The sequence below is a fragment of the Cavia porcellus genome, unplaced genomic scaffold, assembly GCF_034190915.1.
Source record: "Cavia porcellus strain 051 isolate PalLab524CR breed Dunkin Hartley unplaced genomic scaffold, mCavPor4.1 scaffold_29, whole genome shotgun sequence".
In the NCBI taxonomy this organism is placed as follows: domain Eukaryota; kingdom Metazoa; phylum Chordata; class Mammalia; order Rodentia; family Caviidae; genus Cavia; species Cavia porcellus.
The window spans coordinates 30,974,135-30,998,407 of NW_026947512.1; the positions used below are offsets into that span (position 1 = coordinate 30,974,135).

Consider the following 24,273-nt stretch of genomic DNA (forward strand, 5'->3'; position numbering starts at 1 on the left):
CATGATGAAGGAATGACAAAAAATTTGTCTGTCAAATGAATAGTTTGTGAAAACATAAAAAAGTCACAATATTTTTCCTCAGTTTTTAAGTGTTCAAGCAATCTTGATATAGAAGAGATAAATAAATCTGTGCAAATCAAAATAGGAATATATTTTGAATCTTTATAGCTTCTTACATTGACAAGAGCTTATTTATGCTAATCACAAAACATTTATATAAAGAAACAATTTTAGAAAAATCTCAAACTGAAAATTTGAGTTTTATAAACAATTTCCCAAACTTAATGAGTAGATAAATATTTAACTTCACAATTGAATACATAATGTTTCATTTTAAAAATTTTTATGGGATAATCACCGCTATGCTGTTCACCACATAAGAAATTATCCGTGTTCTTATTCTACTTTCCTATTAATATAAGGAAACAAATATTCTTCACCTGCAAGGCCGTTTCTGTACATATGCCTATATGACATCATTGAGTTGAACCAAGTAGTGTATTCTGAAAAATTGTGGTCCCTGGTGCTATCAGACATGTATATAAGTGTGCATAAGTTCTTATAATTTTCTTTTTGATTCATTTGAATCCATAGCAATAGAAGATTAGTAGAAATTTAGATTCCCAGACCATCATATATTTAGCAATAGTTAAAAAGTACTAGTTGAAAGAACACATTTACTTCATTAAATTGAAATTTGTATATTAAATTGAAGGTTGTATTTTGGTTTTAAATTCTCTTTTTAAAGAAGTAAAACTTTTGAAAATGCAAATGACATTTAAAAATATACATATGGTACTATAAACAGTTTCCCACTCCTCAACATGAAGATCTATAGTTCTTTGGATTTCTAATGTTGTAAGAATACATCCACCTATGGTTTAAAAGTATTTATTTCTAAAACTAATTCTATCTTGTTCCAGTAGGGAGTTTTAAAGTATCTGGTAAAATGAATGGATCCCAATCAAATGACTTCAAAATTAAGGTTGATACATGACAAAAAATCTGTCAGATTAAAAAATGTTTTCTAAGTCTTAAATTTTTTTCTATTGTGTTTGTGTATTTAAACATCTTAGTAATAAAGTACAGTGATTAGTTTATCTTTCACCTTCTTCACAAGAAAGGGAGCCATTTTTTGTGCGTTCCAACTTGTTGGCTGTTTACTAGTTTCCTATAGATCTCTGACTTTAGGAATCGAGGAAAGGAGTCCTTGGCCATCAGGCTGTAGACTAGCTTCTGAGCTTCATCAAAGCACCTGACTGTCGGCTCCGTGATGTTCCTGGAGATGACATCTCTCGTACTAAAGTCAATGTTAATCTGGAAAATTAGGATCCTTAGATTAATTCAGTCAAATAATGCATAGCTTATACAGATGGTAGATACACCTAGTATTTGAATTTTTTTTTTTGAAGCACAAAGATAACCTGATGCAAAGCAGAAGAAAGGTCACTCATTCATCTGGGATACAAAACACAGAATTGGTTGATTGCTTTCCTAGCTTGAGAGGGGTGGCATTGACTAGGAATAGAGGAAAGGCTTATTTTGATATTTTAAAAAAGAGCAAAGTAAAATGCAAATAAAATACTTTATAACTTTAAATTTCCCACTTAATTTGTCTTTTCCTCCTCCTACTTTTACTTGAATACTTAAATCGTGCTTTCTGTAGGCACAGCTATGCTAGTATTCACTAGGTTGACTGCTGGTATCCTGTTCAACATAACTGCCCTTGTCATTGCCTACAACATGGTTTTTCTTTCTAATTTTTTGTTTTTGTTTGACAAACTGGACTAAATAACATCCCCTCTTCAACAACTCTCCCACCTTCCACAGCAAGGCCTAGTAGAGATTTATTACACTGAAATCCGATATTCATTAAAAATATGTATATATATATATATATATATATAAAATAAAATAAATTTAAAAAAATAAAAAATAGAGCTGAAGATTTAGCTCAGCAGCATAAGCACCTGCCTTGCAAGCAGGCGGTCGTGAGTTTGATCCTGGTATTGATTAAAAAAAAAAAAAAAAAAGAAAAAGAAAGAAACTCAACATTCAGCTGCAAATATGTAAAATGCTCACAACTTTCTTGTGAAAACACTTGCCTACCTCTCCATATATTCCAGCATATATTGTGAGAAGCAGGACATTTCTTGTCCAAGATAAATTAAAAATATCCACAAAATATGAAAGAAGTTGAAAAAATTAAGAAATTAAAAAACAATAGGTGTAATATTTTATATATCATTCTGTTTTCTACTACTTAATAGAATATCTACTACACAACTGGAAATCAAAAATGTTTGTTGAGTGGAATAAAAACATCTCAGAGAAAATGAGGAATGATTTTAAAAATTCTATAATTTTTGAGTCTCGTTAAGAAAAGACTATAAGTGATCATTGATGCTGCATCAAAATAAAATTAAACAATAGACAAACAGAACTATAAACACATATTTCTGCAGCTACTACCTTGCTATTTACCTGAGTGGAACAAATTTTATAATTCCCTTTCACATTCAGGGTCCATAGTATAAAAGAGTATAGTAATAGCACTTATCTTATGATGTCTCAAGGATTAAATAATTAAATATTTTAATACTGTTATTTGAAGAATAGGAACAGAAGAAAGAAAAATTTAATTGAAAATGAATCATCACTGATTCCAGCACACATCTTTACTTTTATTCCTTTGAGCACCTTCCTAAGTCCTTCCCTGAAGTTCTAGATAAAATTTTGCAACCTCCTTAAATACCTCTGAATTTGGAATTGAGTTCTTGTTCAGACAAGATAGTGCAAAGAAGCATAAAGACTTTGAGATCATGTTTAAATCTGTGAATTAGGGACCTTCTGTTTAAATCTTGTGCGATTAGGGGCCTTATGTGAATAGTGTGATCCCTTCTGAGCTTCTACTTTCTATTGATATTTTTTGAATCAGATGATATAAAATCTAAAGTGGAATGATCTACTCATTTATTACTTCCACAAATATTTATAAATGTCTATTAATTGACGGATATTCTACATACAGGGAAAACGACTAATGAGTATCCAAAATCCTTAAACAAAGAAAATGTTGCACTTACATGTTTATATAAATGTCATTATTTTCCTCCAAGGTGTCCAAGTAAGGAATAGGAAGAATGACTTCACACTTTTCTCTTTTATCTATTGTGAGCTGTGTGTGTGTATGCATGTGCATGTGTACACATGGAATTATGCCTTTTATCTTATAATTTCACAGTATTCTTTTTCACTCTTTTATTTCTCTACTTTTGGCTTTTATAACTAACTTCATTCCTTAAACTATTGAATATATGGTTTCTCTGATATCTCTTCTCACAACAACTTTTCTATCTAATTATTGAGGATAGAACCACTATATCAATTTTACCAAAATGTCACTTTTTATAACATAAATTCTAAGATAAGAGTTATTATATTCTATGAAAAATGTAAACATCTTACCCTTACATTTAAAGCTTTTCATGGTCTGACTTCATTGTGTTTTCAAATTAACTCGTTTATCTCTAGATGTTTTATAAAGCTTCTGTGATTTAGCTTTAGTTGAATATCTTCCTCCAAGAATCCTTCCTTGATCTTCCTTGATGGAAGAAAAGTGACTACAATTTTCTTGACATTATATGTAATTTTAATTTAAAAACCCTGAAAAGTTTAATTACAGATTTGCATAGAAAAGTTTTTATTAGTAACAAGTATTTAGTTTAATTATGATGAAGAGATTTGCTACTACAAAAGCAAGTCAGTATGTCTTGAGATGGAATTAACTGTTTTATTTTCTACCTTTTCCCTATTTCTTTTATGAATTGCTTATTTTCCATATCCCTAAAAAATACGTGCAGAGCAGATACACAGTCCCCCATGTTTTGTTCCCAATTATTTTTCTTCTGGGATTTTTTCCTTTAAGGACTGTCTCTTATTTGGTGGTAAAATATTATGAACAATGGCATCAACTCTAAAATAATCACAAGGATATTTAAAGATTATTTTAACTATAACAGTAAAATAGCTTAAAATCCAGTACTGATGTGTTGTCTTCATTTTTTATTAAATATATCACTTTTAGCTATCAAGATGATTAACATTTTTAGTTTGTTTTTTTAGAAAATAATAGTTCTTACTTGAAAACTAGTTATTTTCATTCACACTCCTTCTTGAATTTATTCATTTGGGAGTTTTTAATTGAATAGGTGCTTAGCAACTGTGCTAAGGCCTAAAGGTATAAAGATGATTAAAATGAAAATTCAATCAAGAAAATAGGTTTTGAAATTGCAATCCAAAATATAAAATGCACTTTCTGGTAGCAAAACCTTTGGAGTAAACTGAGATTTTAAGCTGACCATAGAAATGTTGTGAAGAAGAAAGACTAAAAAGGGACTTATGTGTGAGAGGGTAAACTGGAGGAAACTGGTAGACATGGAATGGAGGAAAGGTAACAGTCAGAAGAATAATGAAGTTGCCACTTACAGGTCTTACTAGAGAATTTTCACCGATCCTAAGGGTAGTAACAGTTGTTAGTAAAATAATCATCTAAACACGTATTTAAAACAATTGCTTCCTTCTAAGTGGTGTTATACCAAAGTGTGGATACAGTGCAGAGAAGCTAGACAACCAAACCAGACAGATGGACAATTGACAGTGGAATGTGGAGGCAGTAATGTTGTAGGGAATGAAGGGAAGGACATGCATTTCAAACATTCAGAGAGTAGACTAGGTGAGATTTATAACCAAGTAGTTATGAGCAAGGTCAAGGGAAAAAGTTTTGAATAATGATTAGATTCTAATGACTGATAGAAGGTTCTGATGGAGTAGATAATGGAGTATAAAAAAGAAAAGAATCAAGAGATGACTGCCAAGAATCGAGCCAGAACTATGGCAGAAGAGAGTTGCTGTTAACAGACAGAAAAGACTCGGTAGAAGAAATTCGAACAGAAAAACAAACCTCAGCTTTGAATTTTTTAAGCTTGAGGTAGCCTTTTAAAACTGTAAGACTAGGGCTAGGGATTTAGCTCGGCAGCATAAACGCCTTCCTTGGAAGCATGCAGTTGTGAGTTTGATCCCTGGTACCAAAAAACAAAACAAACAAACATAAGACTGGAAGAGATCCCTGGATGCGTGGGTGCAAACAGAAAATAAATGAGGGTTGTCTCCACTCCTTGTTGTGGAGGTTAGGTCTTGATTAGGAACAGCAAAGTAAATTGTTGAAGAGAATCACTAAGGGAGGAAAAAATCCAGTCCTAGAATCCAAATAAAGACATTTCCAGCTGGGTGGTGGTGCATGTCTATAATCTCAGGTATTTGTAAGAGGCTGAGGCAGAGTCACTACAAATTTGAGGCCAGCCTCAGTTCTTCAGCAAGATCCAGTGAATTCTATTAGAGCCACAATGTCTGTGAACCACACCACCAACTTTGCACTCATCTCAAATGTGATGTTTGGTTGGTTTCAACTGAAAGGCACTTGAATAAATTTCTATCTCAAACATTAGGAAAGATGAGATTTTGAGTTTGATGTATATTGACAGTGAGTACCTTTGGAAAGTGACATTAGAAAGGCACATGTTCCAACCACATGATCTAAGGCATGTGTGAGTTGCGTAAGAGCCACAGAGATGCCCAGACTTTGTTGGCCATCTTGAACAATTAGGTCCTTAGTATGTACTGAGCATTACATCAATTAATGAAATAAACAAGGTGATACATACTGATACAAATAGTTTATGTATTTACTGATGAGAAGTTACTTGTGTTTTGGTTATGTTGATATTCTTTAGTTTCAAGGACTTTGAGAAGCCATAATATTTTATTTGCTTATTTTTCAAAAGGTCATGAATTATCTTAGAGATCTGAGACCACTATAATGTCAATCTCAGAAAACAAAATAGGATTATGAGTCTTATGAAATGATGGCCTAGAAGTCATCACAACCATTTAGAGGCTTTTAAATTCTGTTAGTTTTGAAAAGGCCTTGACACGGCTGACGTTGACAACACTGTACTGCATTAAAATGACTTCTTTCTGAATGATGTTTATGGTCATGGTTTAAAAACAATTTTATTATAAAGATCCAGGATATCTTAATACTCATGTGGTTTCGTTAACTGAAAATTATGCAAGCCAAATCCCTTTTTTCCCTACATCAGTAGTTTTAAATTCTTTTGGCTTTCAACAAATTATTTTTGAAGCAAGAATACATTTAAAGTGTACCTATTGGCTCTCCTGTGATTCTAAACTGTGCTTTATATATTTTTACATAATTTGAATGAAAAGTTTTCAATTGTGTTCCCACATTCAAATTAGATAGCCTTTCATCATTTAGAATGTATAGTAGAGCATGAGACTGTCATTATGCAAAGGATATGTGTATGCATAAGTAAAATGCCTCACAAAAATGGAGCGGGCAGCATCTTTGACCTCATTCACAGCACAGTTTAAAAATTACTATTCAAATTAAAGCTCTACGTCATAATCATGTTTTTGGTTACCTAATTCTATGTAATCACCACCAACACTTCTAGTATTACTTTATTTTTGGTATCCTTAAAAGTGAATGAATATTATGAAATATATTCTCAAGAGTGGCTATTAAAGTTGAAAATAGCAGCTGCAACATCTCAAAGGAATGCATTCCTACACCAGACAGTACCCATTCATTGTCATTGGCTTTGGTGACAGAAATAGATGACACAATTTGAGAGACTGTACTAACACCTTAAATTGGGCAAGACAAATGAAAAGAATAAAATTCAAAAGTATCTTAATTAATAAGACAAATAGCCAAAGCTTTGGAATTGTACAGAAATCAGATGCCTCTCCAGTTTCTGTGGTGAGAAAGATGACACATAAAAAAATCAGAATTTATAAGGATTGCTAAAAATAGATAGGCAAAAGCATCAGCTATGCCAAAAAAGGTGAAAGTGTTTCAGACTGACTGGTATCCTTGACCAACCCAAACATGGTAGTCCCAGGTTAAATGGAACAAGGATACAGGGAAGTTTAAGAATAACCAAACTTGTGAGTTTTGACTTGAAGTTCAGAAATCATGTTTGGAAGAGCAAATGATACTGCAGAGTATTAAAAAACACTCCTGAAACTTTCCTTTTAATGCCAAGTTTGAATCTAGGTGTCATCCTCTATGAAGTTATATAAATTAGAGAGAATGTGAGAAGAGCAATAAAATACTTTTTATAGAAAAGAAGATAAATTCTCTGTGTCTAGATAATTTTATGCTTTTGCCTGTAGCAAAAGCATCGAGATTCTTAGGCTATGTTATAACCACTTAAAAATAAATATAGATCTAAGGAAAGGAATTTGAAGCCTGAAAGCGTGTATGGAGATCTCCCTCCCTATGGGTCCCAATGGCTGTGATCTCATGATCTTACCTTTAAACCTCCATTTACTTTTCACTTGAAACATCAGAGGACTGTAATTCTCCCATAAGGAAGAATACAATGATCAAATGAGGTTTTCCATGCCCAAACACTGCATGTGTATTATTTATGATTACTTAAATTCTGTGCTCTCTACAAGTATACAGTATTTCTTTGTCTTCTCTTAAGAAATTCTTTTATTTTAAAATGGAATAAAGTGGGATGCAAGAATCACTGGGGCCCAGAAGGTACACTTTGTGCTCTGTCACATAATACTAAACTTTCGCTCCTGGACTGCTCTTCTAGGCACTGGTTAACCTTCTCTAATACTCGTCCTGCTCTTCTTTCTCACTTTTTAATCTTGTCTTATTTCTATTTATTCAAATTTCTAGTCAAAACTACTTTTTTTTTGAGCCACATTTTCTGATTTCTTCGATTTGGGTTTTTTTTATTATATGAAAAAACTTCACCTTCTGTTTTCCTATCATGACACTATCAAAGTTTGGTATGATTTTCTTTCCTTTTTTCTTTTTCTTTTTTTTATTTTGGCTTTTTCATTTTTGTCGGTACCGGGGATCGAAATCGCGACTGCCCGTTTGCAAAGCAGGTGCTTATGCCGCTGAGCTAAATCCCCAGCCCCTAGTATGATTTTCTATGGTAGTTTTTCAGTTGTCAAGCACAGTGCAATGTTATACTTCTGTGGTTGTTATCTTTTTTCCTGCCTTAGACTGATCTTCCTTTTTATGAAGGGTTTTATTTTTCTTAAAAGGAGGTGAAGAATAGTTGTACATGATGGAAAGCAAAATATCAATACTGAGTACCACGTATGAATGGTAAATAAAATATCAATGCCCAGCATCACATTAAAAATAAAAGTAAGACATTTTGAAAAGTGGCCTCTGCAGACCCACTAGAAGATATCTTCTTTATGACTACAATTTCTTCTTTGTTTTATGAGTTATGGATTTGCTTATATCTAATATAGTTTAGAATTGAATATGTTACTTTGCTATTTTTTGAAGAAACTACCAATACATTTTTTTCCTAGACTGAGGTAATATGAAGTTCAATTTATTTGTATACATATAGTGTTTTGTTGCTGGGAATTAAACCCAGGACCTTGAAATGTTAAGGTTCATTCTACAACTGACCTACCTTCATATCCTTTGTATTATTATTTTTAAAAATGCTACAGTGTGTATGAATTAATACAGTTATCTAATCTTCTAGAATGATAATATAAACAATTTTCTATTTAATGGACCTTTTCACCCTTTTATGGACAATTTTCTTTTCAATATAAGAGGATAAAGGTATAAATACATTATAAATTTTAAAATATGATTCATGTGGATATGAAAATATTATCTTAAAGTTTCTAAGACAAATATTTTTCTCAAAGCCAAATAAAAACATTTTCTTTTTCTTTTTCTCTTTCTTTCTTTCTTTCTTTCTTTCTTTCTTTCTTTCTTTCTTTCTTTGGTGCCAGAGATCAAACTGATGATCTTGCCCTTGACAGGCAGGTGCTTATACCACTGAGTTAAATCCCCAGCCTAAAATTTTCTTGAAAATTTCCAAATAATATTTCTTAAGAACTGCTTTATATGATGAAAACCCTTAACATAATGTCTTATTCACCATTCTCATCTGTTCTATGTGAATGTCCTATTATACTCTTTAGGGGAGTAAGCAGAGGGACAGGGAAATGAAATAGCTTATCACATGATTACACAAGGGAGGTAGCAGGAGATGAACCAAGCTCCAGGCACCCTCAAACTTCTTGTTCTCTGTTATACCATATAAACTTCCTCCTGTTAATATAGGAATCAGAAAAAGGTGACACTGTAAAGGAAAGTGGAGGACATGAAATAGAGTTGAAATAGTTATTGTGTCTCAGAGACCTGAAATTTCTTTTTATGGATAGTTTTTACCAATGAGGACAGGAAACTGAAAACCAATATTAACGGTTTATAATAACTTTAATATAAGCTATAAACTAATTGCAATTAAAATTATTGAATTATGAGGATAATTTTATGGAAAAAACATAAAGATATAAGAAGTCAAAAGTAAATTGGATTTAATAAGCCAGCAGATAAGCATGACTTTGTCATTGTTCCTTAATTTAGAATGGTCTACTAAGGAAATTGGCTATGATCTAGATTCCTTATAAGAGTCAGTTATACATCTTTAATTCAATATTGAAAAATGGAGAATATTCACGTATGAATCCCCTGTTTAGTAAATTTTCTACTCATGAAAATAATTTTACCTCAACTTACATATCAAATATATTATCTAGTCTTGTCAAGTCTGCCTATTAGATCAATCTAGAATATTTCTCATCATTTCTTTATTTCTGGTGCTGTTTACACAATATCATCCCATCTCATCTTCTCATGTTAGTAACATCAAAATACCTAACAAGTTTAGGAAAGTGCTAAGAAGCTTTATACTTCAATATTAAACCAATACCCTCTCCGTTTGAAATAATAAAAATGAGTTAATTTCCATGATCTTCCTTTTTCATGTCTGAGCCATTCTACAAATCTATCCTCTTACTCTCCAAGGAGTCTTAATCACTCTTCTACTGTGCTAATAACAAGCTTTAAATGTGGTTTCGTTATCATATAACCTATTGTATATTTTTGTTTGATTTTACAACATGTCAATCTCTTCTAATATGTGGCTTTACTGTGGGGACAGACTCAACTTAGCCAAAAAACTTATTAAGAGCTATATTGTACTTAACGTACAGCTGACAGACTGTGCAGAAAAACTTGACAATAGTGACAGATATAGAATGTAATAGGCAAGTTTTGTCTAGTAATTTAAATTAGAAACTATGGTAAATAATAGGAAAGAGAATGATTACATGCATGCACTTTGTTTCCAGTAACTTTTGTCACGGACAACAACAAACTTGTAAAGATATTTCATGAAGATGATATAATTTACAATTTAAATAGTATTCATAAGTATCTTAGCAAAAATTAATTAGATAGGTACACTCTAAAGAGTTGTAAAATTTTATATCTTTAAAGTGTAAGCTACCATTTAATTTATCTCCATAGTGATTTATTTTTGAAGAGAAATATAGCAAACTTTGTGTCAAAACTATTTATGACTTTGAATTCAGCTGAGATTAACAGACTACATTTGTTATTTGAAAATGTTTCATACACAATGTTTGATAATGCTGTCCTTAAAAACACTGTTAATTAGATGGGTTAATAAAGAGCAAAAAAAAAAAAAAAACCTGGCTTTCAAACTAGTCTCAGAATAGATTATCTTTAGGGTTGCTTTGAAAGACTTTTAATGGAATGGTACTTTAATCACTTTGACAAGTCTTAGTGTATTTTCAGTTTTCCAGAATTATTTATTGATTTTTAGACGGTGACTTGGAAATGAATATTGGAATAGCTCCATAGGAGCTGAAGTTCTTTTTTCCTTCTATGATTCCAGGCCCTGCTTCAGTGTTCATGTTAATGATACTAATATACATGCTTCACTAATACATGCTGCAGTAATTAGATTCCATCTAAAACTTGCACTACTGATATGGTAATTCTACATTTTACATTCCACATTTGATAAACCTGTTTGCTTTTCTTCTGGTCCAGCTTTTGTCCTCATAATTACAACCATGCTCCTTGTACTATAAATCCTAATATAATGACTTTCACCTATGAGGATACTGATTATTTGACTTTTGTAAGAAAGATAACTTTATATGTGCCATTTATGTGTGGTACTACTAGTTTAATTTCCTATTTGCCTGCTGTGAATATATTAAATCTCTTTGCTTAAAGGTATATTAGCAAGGGATCACAAATAGTTTTAACATATAAGTTGTTTAAATTTTACAGTTAAAAAAGAAAATATGAAATGTTTGATCATTGTATTGTCTCTGGAAAATAAGTCATGTATAAATAAGAACTTCTGCACAGGGAACACCTCTGGGCGGCTATTATCAGAGTCCTCCCATATTTCTTGCTAAGGCTCTTTCTATTTTTCTGATTTTTAAGAAGCACAGGTGGGTTCTGATCATCTAGTTCAATGCTTTAAACATTTGGCTCATTTTCACCATCAAAAATAAAGGTAAATTACCCATTCCTCTTGGAAAGCAAAACATTATTCATCTTGTAAAATAGACTTCTAAAATATTAGAAATGGGAATTCATACTGCTGATTAATTGGTGAATTTTCTTTACATACAGTAATTTTAAAAAAAATATTCATGAGTTATTGCTAAACTCCATGGCTTATAAAAAGAAACAAAGAAGCAAGAAAGCAAACAAACAAACAAAAATATGGCATCAAAAACCCAATAGGATATTTAAATAGGATTTTTTTCAGGTTGACTTTAGAGCTGTTTATTTTGATATATGACACAATAATTTTCCAGGACCTGCATATAGTATAAACAGAACAACTGATCACATCTAGGCCATGTGTAGTAAGTGCTGAAAAATATTTACTTAGTGAAAGATGTAGGAATATGATAAATAATTTCTATTGGAATCTAGTGACATTTTCTGTCTGAATACATAGTGTACAAATGGACCTTTCTACTCTGCTTCTAATTGGCAAGAGATTTGTTGAGGAATAAAACTTCACTAACCTGAAGTATTTCACTCACCTCTTTAGGGGCATCAGCTACAATGAATTCAGAATAAATCATCCTTGCTTTTGAAGCAATTTTTTCTGCACTCTCTGTTTTCTTAAAATCTTCACAGGCAAGCCAGAAGTCGACATTTTCTTCACTAAATTCAGATTTTAGAAATGTTCGAAAAGCATCAAGACCAGCTATAAAATACATAAGAAAAACTTCTGAATAATATCATTTGAAGTAGCAATATGACTAAAAAAGAGTACATTGCAAAATATCAGCATTTATTGAATATTCAATAGCAAATATTTATCATTTTGCTTCATATAACTTTTGTATTTTACCTTCTAACTTTACAAAACCTTATACTTTGTCAGTACTAATAGACAAATACATCTATCTTTAAATATCCATTATTAAAAATGTCATATATTTATTTCAGGAACTGAAAAGTCAGAGAGTTATATTTAGGAGATAGTCTTGATTAGGAAATTCCAAGTTCTAAAAGTCCTCCATTTCAGACCTATTACACTAAGTTTGGATCAAGTTGATAATATTATACTAACTTCAAAGTAAGAACAATTTTGTGGTTATGAGTTGGTAAGGAAACATAATTTGATATGGAATGATTAAATTGTGTTGCCCTGGGCTTAAAGCAAAAGGGTTCACGCTGTTCTTTGTTAGTTTGTAGTAAATATATTGAACAAATAAGATTTGAAACCAGACAATAACTGGCAAGAATTCAGAGTGAATGCTTCTTCTCCTCTTTATTTGGTGATATGCAATTTTAATTCTGTAAAGCAATGTTATATGACACAAAACACTGTTGCCTTCTATTCTTTATGGTACCTGTGTATACTGTTCTCCTTCTACTTTAGGGATCTCCTGCACATATTTCTCTGGGAGATTTAGACTAGTGACTGAAAATAAGCCCACTTACAATTTAACTGGTGTGTGTGTGTGTAAGTGAATAACTATAACCAGGGCTTGTAATTTGTGATTTGTGTGATCACGGCTGTCTCACTTCCTGTTTTCCCAAGTATACACCATTATTACTTGCTCCTATAAATATTTAAATTTGTGAGCATCTCTTTAGACCTTTCTTTGCTACACTCATCAAAATGTGTCTTTCAAAATGTGTGTTCCTCTTTGGTATACCCAGAGCTTATTTGAGTAGGTAATTCCTGCTAAATATTTTAGGACTGAGTTGGGTCGGAGTGGGCCTCCAGTTAGCAGGTAGAGATATGATATTCAGGTTCCTCACTGTTGACCTGAGAAAGCTGATACGTTAAGGTTTTGTAGCTTGATTCTTCTGACGGCAAAATCTGTTTATCTGTGAGGCTGTACAGTATATCACTGAAGAGGAAAATGTACATCAGAGCTGTTGCTACTCAGAGAAATTTGCCTTCCAAAACAGTATAGTTTTCTGCTCCACCTGTCCCTTTGCATGTGTTCAAGGCATTTCCTCTCTGACTGCTCCCTGAGAGAGTTCCTCCTTTTAAGTTCCTATTTAGGGGAGAACTTATTTGTGAAGAATCAGGGGACAGGAAACGTTGACCAGGGAATATGAAAATAAAAAAGTCAGTGGACAGAGGTCTAAGTCAGGTTTTTATACGTTGCTACAGGTAACGAGCAAACGTGAAATTTAGTAAGAGAAAATAGAAAATGACTTTCTGGAGCAAGATTAAATATCTAAAAACATTGTCTTAAAAATAGATTTAATTTATTTTATTATTTGAAATACTGTTGAAATAGAAAATCACTGCAAAGAGTTTCAGAGATCAATTAAAATTCTCAGTGGAAAAGTTGGAGATGGTGGATGGCATTAATAAGTAAGCACAATATAAAAATTCAATTAACTGAACATTTCTTGCATTTAAAAATATATCCAAGAAGTGTCTGTGACACAAATTTAGGTTATAAAAATCCCATAGAAACACTCAATTAAAAATTTCTCTGAATGTGGTCCAAACAGTGATGCATTTGACAGGTTTAAATAGAATTTATTCTAGAAATTATTTCATATAAAGGATAAAGAATATCTCAATAATACTGAAAGAATATTGCCTTGTGGATTCATGCCTTGTAATGTTATATATGTGTGTCATTAATGGATATGAAGCTTTCTTCCTATGAGGATTATCTGAATATATCCTAGAGAGAGAGCAAGTTAGAGATCAAGAAAATATTATGTACTTCTGCTCTCCAGTTTTAACGAAGAGCTACTCTGAACTGACACCGTACCCTTTTCATCATTTGATTTAGCACACAAAGAGCAAAATGAGCAGTGAAGTAACTAAAATTGAGGCTAGTTATCTCTGTCTTGGACACAATATTTTATTGATCTACTTTCCATTCTATATATACTATTTTAATGTTCAAAATGTGTCAAACGATTTTGGTATAGTAATACTATATAAGATTAAAATCATTATCTGAAGGCATTCTATAGGATAGAACCACTATCTCTGTCATACCTAACAGAGGATGTTAAATACAACAGGTGAGTGAAAGCTACACTAATGAAAACCTGTACCCAGTATATGCAAAGTATATTATTCCCAAGGTGACAAAAAGAGGCAATTTGGTGAGCCTTTAGCTGTTTAACAAACTAGAAATCATGGATGCTATTAAAATTTTACTGGTATTATAAAGCCAAAATAAAGCAGTTGTTTAGGTAAATCTATAACTATTATTTTATTTGAGTATTAAATGCAAAATCCAGGAGGTAGGCAAAGAGAAGTGTTTGCCCTCCTTCCCTCTGTTTTCTGGTGGTGGTTCTATTTAGGGGAGAACTTCTAATTTTTAATTTTTGTTTCTTTCTGTTTCAGTTTGTACTCAAGGAAAGCATTACTATGACATGTCACATAATAGTGTAGTTAATACAGAACTCCTCAGCCTGCAGACTGCCGACTCACAACTAACAGAGATGGCTTTTAGTAAACCAATCTGTCCTACTGATTATATACATAAGAAAAAAGAAACAAATCATAAAAACTTAGAAAGATGCATTTTCACATTCTTACCAAATTTAATATATGTCTTTAGTTGGATTCTGGAAGTTATGTGGATTAGTTTATGTTAACCAAGAGTTAATCGTTTAAGCAATAAATTCAGGATATCTAAATTTGTCTAATTCAATCTAATTTTATATAGGAATAAGAAGATATGAAAAATTTATCATATCTAGAACTTTTTTCTTTATCAATTAAAACTAGGAATTTTTTATTAATATGAAAAATATTGCATTATGAATATTCTCTATAGGTCTCTGTAGTGTCATTTTTCCTCCCAGGGATGAGATGAATGGCATGAAACAGATTATTTATAGTGCAAGCAAATGTTGTAGATATCTTTGTGACTATTTTGTCCATAACTGCTTCAAATCAATCACCAGGACATTTTATTTATAACTGGGCAAAATTTCCTAACTGAACCACCTTAATAATATATATATATATATATATATATATATATATATATACTTATGTAAATATATTAATATACCTGTATTTGCATTCAAATGTTTTTATATTCACTAAGAATGAAAATAATTCAGGTAAAACACACACTTTAAGAGACTCTTATTTTAGCTATCAAGCCCTATAAAACAAGTAACATATTTAAAGTTTTAATTTTTGTTTCTTTCTGTGTTTCAGTTTGTACTCAAGGAAAGCATTACTATAACATGTCACATAACAGTGTAGTTAATACAAATGGAAAATTTCTCAGTGATACTTGGAATTTTACAGTGGTACCTCAGTTTATGAGCTTAATTTGCTGTACAGTTTTGTGGAAGGTGACTGCATTTGTGTTAGTGTAAAGAAGATAGGTGGGGTTGGATTTGTCACCTGATGTGGAGTTTGCATGGAAACATAATTTTCTGAAAGCTTTCATTTGTGAACTGAGTTGTTTGCAAATGCAAGCGTCTATTGATCATTAACTGAGATATGATTGTATTATAATATGTGGAGTTTGTTAGGAATTTTTGCTACAAATAGTGATCAAATTCATACTTAGGCCTGTCATTTTCAGAATTTATCAATTTATACTTAACTACTATATTTTACATTTTACTAATTGGATCTTACCTTGATTGGCTAAAAGTGTGTCCATATTTTCAGACCATGCCGTTGTTTCTGTGGTTGGTGACCTGTAGAAACAACATCTACCCTTGACAATAGCATTGTGATCTTTTTCTTCTATAACACATAGTAATATTTGAGTTATATATGTTTATTGAAATATTTCATTTTATTGAATTTTATGCCATTAATCTAATATCAAAATATCTATAAAATGTATATTTCTTCTTGATCAAAAATATGTTTTTACACTGAGATTTAGCTCAGTGGCATAAGTGCATGCCTGGCAAATGCAAAGTTGTGAGTTTGACCCATGGTACCAAAAAAATGTTTTTACTAATATATGCAACATTACTCTGGCTTATTCCTGAAAGTTTTGATAGCAGGGATGATGAGTGAACTATTTTTAAGTTTTCACAGCACACAAAGCTACCCATTTTATAATGTATGATGAACCTGAAAATGTTTGATCACAGCACTTCAAGGAGTAGTAACTTGACTCAGAATTTTTTTCTCGTTAGAATGGTGTACCTCTAATTCCAGACTGATTTATTTAAATCAAGACAGAGTTATATCTGTTTCAAAGCAGTCAAAAAATTTATAGATTTAAGTCTTCTGAAGAAGGTATACTTTGGGGGATGTATGTAGAAATAATAAATCAGGTTTAAGATACAAACTTTCTGAAATGCAAATATATCATACATTATTCTCCTTAATAAACAAAGATCTCAATGCAATAAACCTTGATGCACACTGTCCAGAAAAAATTGGATTCTGTTCCTGTCATGTGCAAAAACTAAGTTTAGGAAAGAGCTGATCAATTTAAAATTTATATTAAAATGATAAAATGACTGGTAATAAAGCAGAAATCATCTCATATTTAGTCATTCTTATAAATTTTGTATTATTAGGGTTGACTATGTTTTCTTCTGTTGCAATATTATTTGTACAGTATTTTTAGATAATGATGAGAGAACAAATAAGGAAAACTGTGTGACTGGGAATTTATTTTGCTATTTTTCATGGCTGACATATCTTATCTCAAATTTCCTTCACCAGTTTATGGGCTATTGACTTTCCTTTTTCCCTTAGATTACTAAATTATGAAGACATAATATTATCTAAGAAACCATTTTGAAATAGTGACTATTCATTGAAATGGACAGTTTAAAGGATTCAGATTATTCAGTCTCCATGTTTTACAAGAGGAGGGTGAGACTAAATCCTAGTTTAATTTTCCATTGAAAAGCTTTTGTGCATTGTGTAAACTGTTACTTAAATAAGTGTGCATCACATTTTGTATGGTTTAAACATTACACTTTGTAAAAAATGTTTATTTTATGGTCACTTGAAATGATCATGCTTGCAGAATGAAGTTTGGTGGTTAGCAGAGTATTCCAATTAAAAGAAATTCAGTACCCATGAAATGTAGGCTAACACATAGTGGTAGAGAGTGGCTGTACCACATACCCATTTTGAATGAGGAGGAGCCATTCTGAGAAAGCATTGAGAAATGGAATCTAGACAAATTCATTTAAGGATGCACATTTATTTCACCATATATATAAGTTCTCAGATGTCAGGAATTGATATTATTTTCTAGTGCTAAGAACAGCACCTGATCCAAGAAATACTTATTGAACATAGTAGCAAATGGTTGGTCATACACTAAAGAACAGTATTCTTCACTGTAAGAGAGGCAATACATTTGAAGATACTGTTGAGCACTATGATAAAAAGATTATTGGAAGGGCTGGCTAAATTTTATGAGCTTCAGAGACCTAGGATGCTTTGGGTGAGCTAAGAGAAGAAATGATGGCTATCTTTAGTGAGCAACAGAGCACCATGATGTGCTCACTGAAAACCTTGAGGTTTGTGGGACAGGAAAGAACGGACAACATTCAGTCCAGAGAGCTTTAGGGCAATGCACAGCCTATTAAGCTGAACACAAGGAGAATAGTCTATTAGACCTTTTAGGGTGTAAAGAAGTCTTTGTAGAAATAGTCACATAAATAGCCATTTTTCCTGTCTTCATTAATGTAGGGAAACAATAAAACTGGCATAAAGAAAACAAAATCTGGGAAATGACATAGACTCAAGGTCAAAATAAAAATTAATATTTTGAATTTTAAAAATATCCTAAAATATTCTAATTTATGGGTATATAGAAAGTATTATAGACAACAGTATTAGAGATACTAGGATATTCTAGTACTAATTAAGTTCCATAGAATGACGGTGTTGCTATGGATAGAAAAGTTGCTTCAGTTCTCTGGAGGAATACTCCAGCAAGTATGTGACAATACCTGGAAGGGACACCGCTTAGTTATCTCTAATCTTGCTTCTTACCCAGAAGTTTCATTTCTGAGTATGTGCTATATTGTGATGGCAATGCAGTATTTACCTCTCAGAAATTAGGTGACATGTAATTATTTTAAGGGAAAATATTTGTTTATTGTCATTTAAAATTTTCAAAATTTGAATGTCTTATATTATTAAAATTCCATAGAAAAATAAGTTATTCACCTTTTTAAACAAACTGCATAATAATATTTATCATAACAATAAAACACACAAAAGGTATTTAATTTTTATAGCATATGCTGTGTTGTGCTAAACATGCTACAGGTTTTAATGCATTTAATCCTGAAAATAATAGTGTGTTTTATTTCAACATTACTAATGAGTAGAAATTCTCAGAGATTCTACTAGCTAGTAAAATATCCTACAGACAGTAATGGGTAAAATTAGAATCCCAGCACAAATGTATTGGCTTATAATGTTAATTCTTTTCATTCTTGCTAAAATGAATAGGTCAATTCACATCTGTAACAAGTACCTCTAAAGCAGTTTTCCTATAGTGAAGTTTTATCACACTGCACACAAATATTTACTATAAATAATAGTTGTGGTAACTGGCTACTTAATAGAAAATGTACATAGACAGTCTTAAAACTCATACATTTTAAAACAACATTTCTTACATTGGATATGAATGGGAAATACAGTTTTTTGTTTTAAAAAAGCAATTATAGATATGCAAGAAAGAAAGCTATTGAATAAAAATTTGGAAAAATGAAAGTGACCAATTTTAAACTGTACTTTTTTGGTTAATATTTTCCTTGATGAGTGCTAATTTAAATAATAGACAAAGTGTCATTACTGTATTTATGAGCAGTATTTATGGACCAGTGCCATATTATTTTTGTCCTTTTATTTGAACTTTAGTTATAATATTAATACATTTTTCTGGCTCTTCTTATGTGTGTGTGTGTTTTCTGTAAAATTCATATGTATAATTAAGAGCAATTTTTTATGTATGGTTGCCGTGAATATTACTTTATATCTGGAGCAAAAATTGCACTCAGTGTTTCATGGGGTTTTGGCTGATTTCCTTTCTGTTTTCTTCATTAAACACATGCCATCAAGGCCAGCGGTGCCCATATTATATGTCCGGAGAAGAGCCAGGCCAGATGGGAACTGTGTGAAAGCTACCAGTTATCTTGCTAATTGTGCCAGCTAGAACCAGTTGTATTGCATTAGAAAATGTGGACTCCAACAACTTAGCTGTTCACACTCAATTAGCAGTGTGCTGGAGAATGGAAAACTCAAGCAACGAGTCCATGTGCCCAAGGAGGTGACAGCTGCATCCTTACCCAGCATTTAATATGCATATAAAAGTTTTTGTACCTCAGTTCTCTAACTCATTTCATAATTTTTAAACACATCTTAAAAAGAGAGGTGAGTGTTCTCTTTCCACTTTATTACTTTCTTTTTGTAGCAAAGAATTTACTGTAGAAGTAAGCCATAAATTTTTGATGTATTTTAGAAAAGAAATCAACAGAGAGAAAAAAAAAAACCAGGGAAAAAGACAATAATTAGCATATTTATCATAGAAGAAAGAAACAAAGCATCTAGAGTAATGAATGTTCAAGTGTTTCATTTGTACAATCTTCTGAGATAAAAATAGCTTTAAACAGCAACTCACTTTACTGGCATTTTTCTTTCCACTGTCTGACTGTCACAGATGATGGCGAATTTCTCTTTCTGACTGATCTTCAAGCTGAAGGTAATGTGACAGCAGGAACATTACAATTAGTATGCAAATACCTGTCCCCTGGGTTACAAATTGGCATTCTTTAAATCATGATACTCTTAACTTTTCTCATTTTGTTGTTAACTTTTCACTAGTCAAAACACTTAAACTTCTAAGTAACAAATAAATAACAAATGAGTGTGATATTTCTGAGTTTGATAAATATATATATATATATATGTATATATATATTCACTTTGAAATTTTAGTAGCTAAAGTTCGTACACATTCACTCATAGGACAAATATTCACACGGTGTTCAATTATAAAAGATAAGTGTTTAAAATATATATTTAATATTCACTTTTATGTCTTTAATCTATCTAAAGATCAGTTTACTTTTCTTTGATTTTTAGGAAAGTATGGAGAACGCTCTACTTTTAATATAGTATATTTATATTAAACAAGTGCAATGTTTAAGTATTTTAAAAATTGTACTCATGAACTAAAATGTTTTAATATGAGCATTGCAATTTTCCTTGAAGTGCTTGCATTTTATAACATGTATAGTTCTATTTCTTTTAACTATGAATCTCGTGGAATTTAATATCAACATTTCTTAATGCAATGCTGATGTCTGATATACTACTATCTATGTATTTATCAAAATAAACACTATATGTTGCACTGATTATAGTCACTATTTTATAATCCCATGTATTCCCAAGCTTTTATCTTGTTTATTTGATAGCAAAATAATATTGGTATATAAGTATGACCTTCTATTTAAATAATTTAAGTAATAATTCAATTAAAATAAACATGCTTGAAATTCTTGCTGATTTTCAGGGTAGAAGAAAAAAATCAGAATGTGGCAGAAAATCTGCCTCTCCCTGTTACCATGGAAGTATCCTCGTTTAGTTGGTGTATAGAAACGCCTGTAGAGTATGTGAACATGATAAAACTAGAAGAGCTAGCCTCAAAATTCAGTGTGTCATTAAGAAGGGTTATAATTGTTAGTTCAATCCATTTTGTTAATTCAAGCATCATTATGTAGTGCTCTGCCATATGCAAAAAGTAAATCATTAAACATAATTCGAATTTTTGTTTTGCTGAGGAACATAATTAGGTAATAACTTTATAATACTTTGTATGTACTTGGAAAATACTATATTTTGAAAAATAAATTGTCAAAAATTAAAGATTCTCTTGGCAATTAAATGCTAAATCTTCAAAAATCAATATGGGCTTATTTTACATGAAAACTTTAAAGCAACAATTTAAGTTTTATTTTGAGTTCAGTGTACTTGCAAGCATGCCCTTTCTTACAGATTCTTCTACAAACCATAGTTAATGTGTGTTTAATGTGTAGTTTGCATTTCTTTCAAGCGTCTTTTCATTGATGGGAAAAAAAGAAGAATTGCGTTTTTTTTTTTTTTTTTTTTTAAACAAATGTAGGTCTATAAGAGAATCAGTAAGTGATGGAAAAAACCTTTCTTCCTAGGCTGTATGACTATTTGTAGTGTTTAATGTATCCTAATATGGGCCACCAGCTATAAACATTGCTGAGGTCCTGAATATAACTAGCTTTTAATTCAAAGCTCCATTATCACATAGTCAAATTCCACTATCAGAGCTTTATCACAATGAGACAAAATGAACAATGGCTCCCAAAAGATGCCTATACCCTGATGCTTGGGAAATGTGAATACATTACTGTGTATGGCAAAAGGCAAGCTGATTCTCCTAGAGTACCCTATTGGACTCAGGGTACTCATCTGGGACCTTTTGAGAGGGGAGGCAGGAGTACTAAAGTGAAGTGTAGGATTTTTGAGGTTAGAAGCATGAATATACAGAGACAAGAGGAAGGGACCAAGAGCTAAGAAATTCAGGTCACTTGTAGGTGCTAGAAAGTGCAAGACAGACTTTCTCCTTAGAGCCTCCAGAAACAACTAACTGCCAGTGCTTTTATTTAACCCTATGGGATCCACTATGGATTCTAGCATACTGAACTAACTAACAAATTTATGTTGTTTTTAAGTAACTATTTGTTAAACTAAAGGAAGACACACTAAGTCAATGCATTTTATGTAATGCTGTTTATGTATTTTTGCTGTTTACATATTTTTGTTATATTCCATTCCTATAATTTAATGTTTACATATCCTGGTTAAGGTAACAGTGCAGAAGATCTTAGTAGCAATATTACCATCAATGCAATCAATGGAGTTTTCTGCACAAGTATATGAATTTAATTCTGCAAATTTTTAAGAGTGCTTATACGTGTAAGAGATCATGATAGGTGTTACAAAATTGCAAATCCTTAATCAGTTGTATGCAGTTGATAATTTTGAAAAAGTTGACATGATTATGTGTGTGATAAATTGGAAGAATGTGAGAGTAATGATAAGTGGCAGAGTTAAACATTATGCTGTATCCAGACTGTGTATGGTTTTTATCTGTCAAAAATGTAAAGAAAAATATGTGTAAATCAGAGGATTTAAAAATTTGTCTTATGGATTGAATAAATGACACAAATTACAAACCACATCTTTATGTTGTGGTTTTGGGAGCCGAACTCTGCAGGCAGTTTCCTTCCTTACAAAGTAACAGTTCTTTGCTCTTGAAATTTTATTAGAAATTTTAAGAAACTTAAAAAATGTGAAATATGTTGATTTCAGCAGAAGAGGAGAAAGGTCAGACAAGGGCGCTCGTGGAGGGAAAGACAAAAATGCAAGAGCCCTAAAGCCCTTTGGTAGAGCAGTGGGAGGCATGGGAATAGGTTTCAAATCCAGTGACCCAAAAGAATGATGTTTCCATTCATGATCATGTCGAATCAAAGGAAAGCAGAGCTGGGCAAATGAAGAGATGAAAGAAAGTTTAGAGATACACAGATTGTTTAGACAGTTTGACTAGCTTTCCTGTCAGAAGTCACACCATTTTTACAGGATAATGATGAGGTCTTAACTCTACATGAAGCTTCTCTACTAATATAAAAACTGCTTCTATCTAGAGTTGACTACATAAAGTGGGAGAAAATATGCTGTGTGGATTTAATTCTGGTACTTGGATAATATAAAAGTATAATATGTTAATTTGATGTCACTGCCACAAAATGTTTATTTTTAAGTGTTTATAGCAGCAGAAGTCCACATAGCTAAATCTAAGAAGCATCTTATATGTCCATAAACATAAATAAAGAAAATATAGCATTTACACAGAGAGGAGTACTGCTATGCCATTAAGAAGGATAAATTTGCCAGGGATGTAGCTCAGAGACATAGCACCAGCCTGGCAATTGAAAGGTTCTTAATTTGATTTCTGATACTGAAAAAAAGGCAGAAACAGAAAGATAAACTTCAGTCATTTGTAAGAAAATGAGTGCATATGGAGACAATAATGTTAAGTAAAATAAATCAGATGCACAAGCTTAAATATCATAAAATTTGTCTCGTCAGAGAAACCCAAAATAAAAGACATAATAGGAAACTCCACATGAGGAATGTAATAATTATGTACTGCAAATATATAACAATAAAGATAAAATTTAAAAAGTATTTTGAGTATATTGTATGACATCTAAGTGAATATGACAGCAATCATTTAGGAAAAGTAGTTAAAGTAATTGAGAACTTGAACTAAAATACATTAAGCATATGCATCAGAAACTTGCCAGGCATCGTCTCTTTGTGCTTCACTCAATTTTTATGTGCATTTACAGATGAGGAAACTAGAACTCAAAGAGGCTTAGTAACTTACTAAAATTATATAGCTAGAAAATTCAACTCCATTCATGAATGCATTTGTGAACCATTTTGTTAAAAAACAGAAGCATTTGGTGAAATTTTGTTTTTGTTTATGGATTGTGCAAAATGATCACTCTTGTCTTTCTCCCACACTCACGAATGTAGCTATCTTTCCCAGAATTGTGGAAGGAATTAAATTCTTAAGTTGAGACACCACTCTGGGGGAGCAAGGTTTATGGTGGGTCTTGCTATTCTAGATGTTTAACTTAACAAAAGAAATGGAAAAGAGATCTATGGGCATAAGAAATTATTAGATAAATATTGAACAATAACTGTTGAATACAGAGCCACACTTACATTTTAAGAAAAGAAAGGGAAGTACAGTAGGAATTAAGCTTCAGTACAA

General features: G+C 31.7%; 1 protein-coding gene across 2 annotated transcripts; it reads right to left on the minus strand.

Annotated features, from left to right (window-relative positions):
• Positions 1–1,113: 1,113 nt before the first annotated feature.
• Rgs21 (regulator of G protein signaling 21) lies at positions 1,114–20,084 on the minus strand. 2 transcript variants are annotated; one of them, XM_063240058.1, is made up of 4 exons: positions 20,074–20,084; positions 16,092–16,153; positions 12,031–12,197; positions 1,114–1,317 (listed from the first exon to the last, which is right to left on the minus strand). In XM_063240058.1, exons 1-4 carry the CDS (start codon positions 20,082–20,084, stop codon positions 1,114–1,116), a joined length of 444 nt encoding a protein of 147 aa, XP_063096128.1. The 2 variants fall into 2 exon arrangements, with proteins under 2 accessions (XP_063096128.1, XP_003474909.1); XM_003474861.1 differs by having other exon boundaries at positions 16,092–16,168.
• Positions 20,085–24,273: the final 4,189 nt, after the last annotated feature.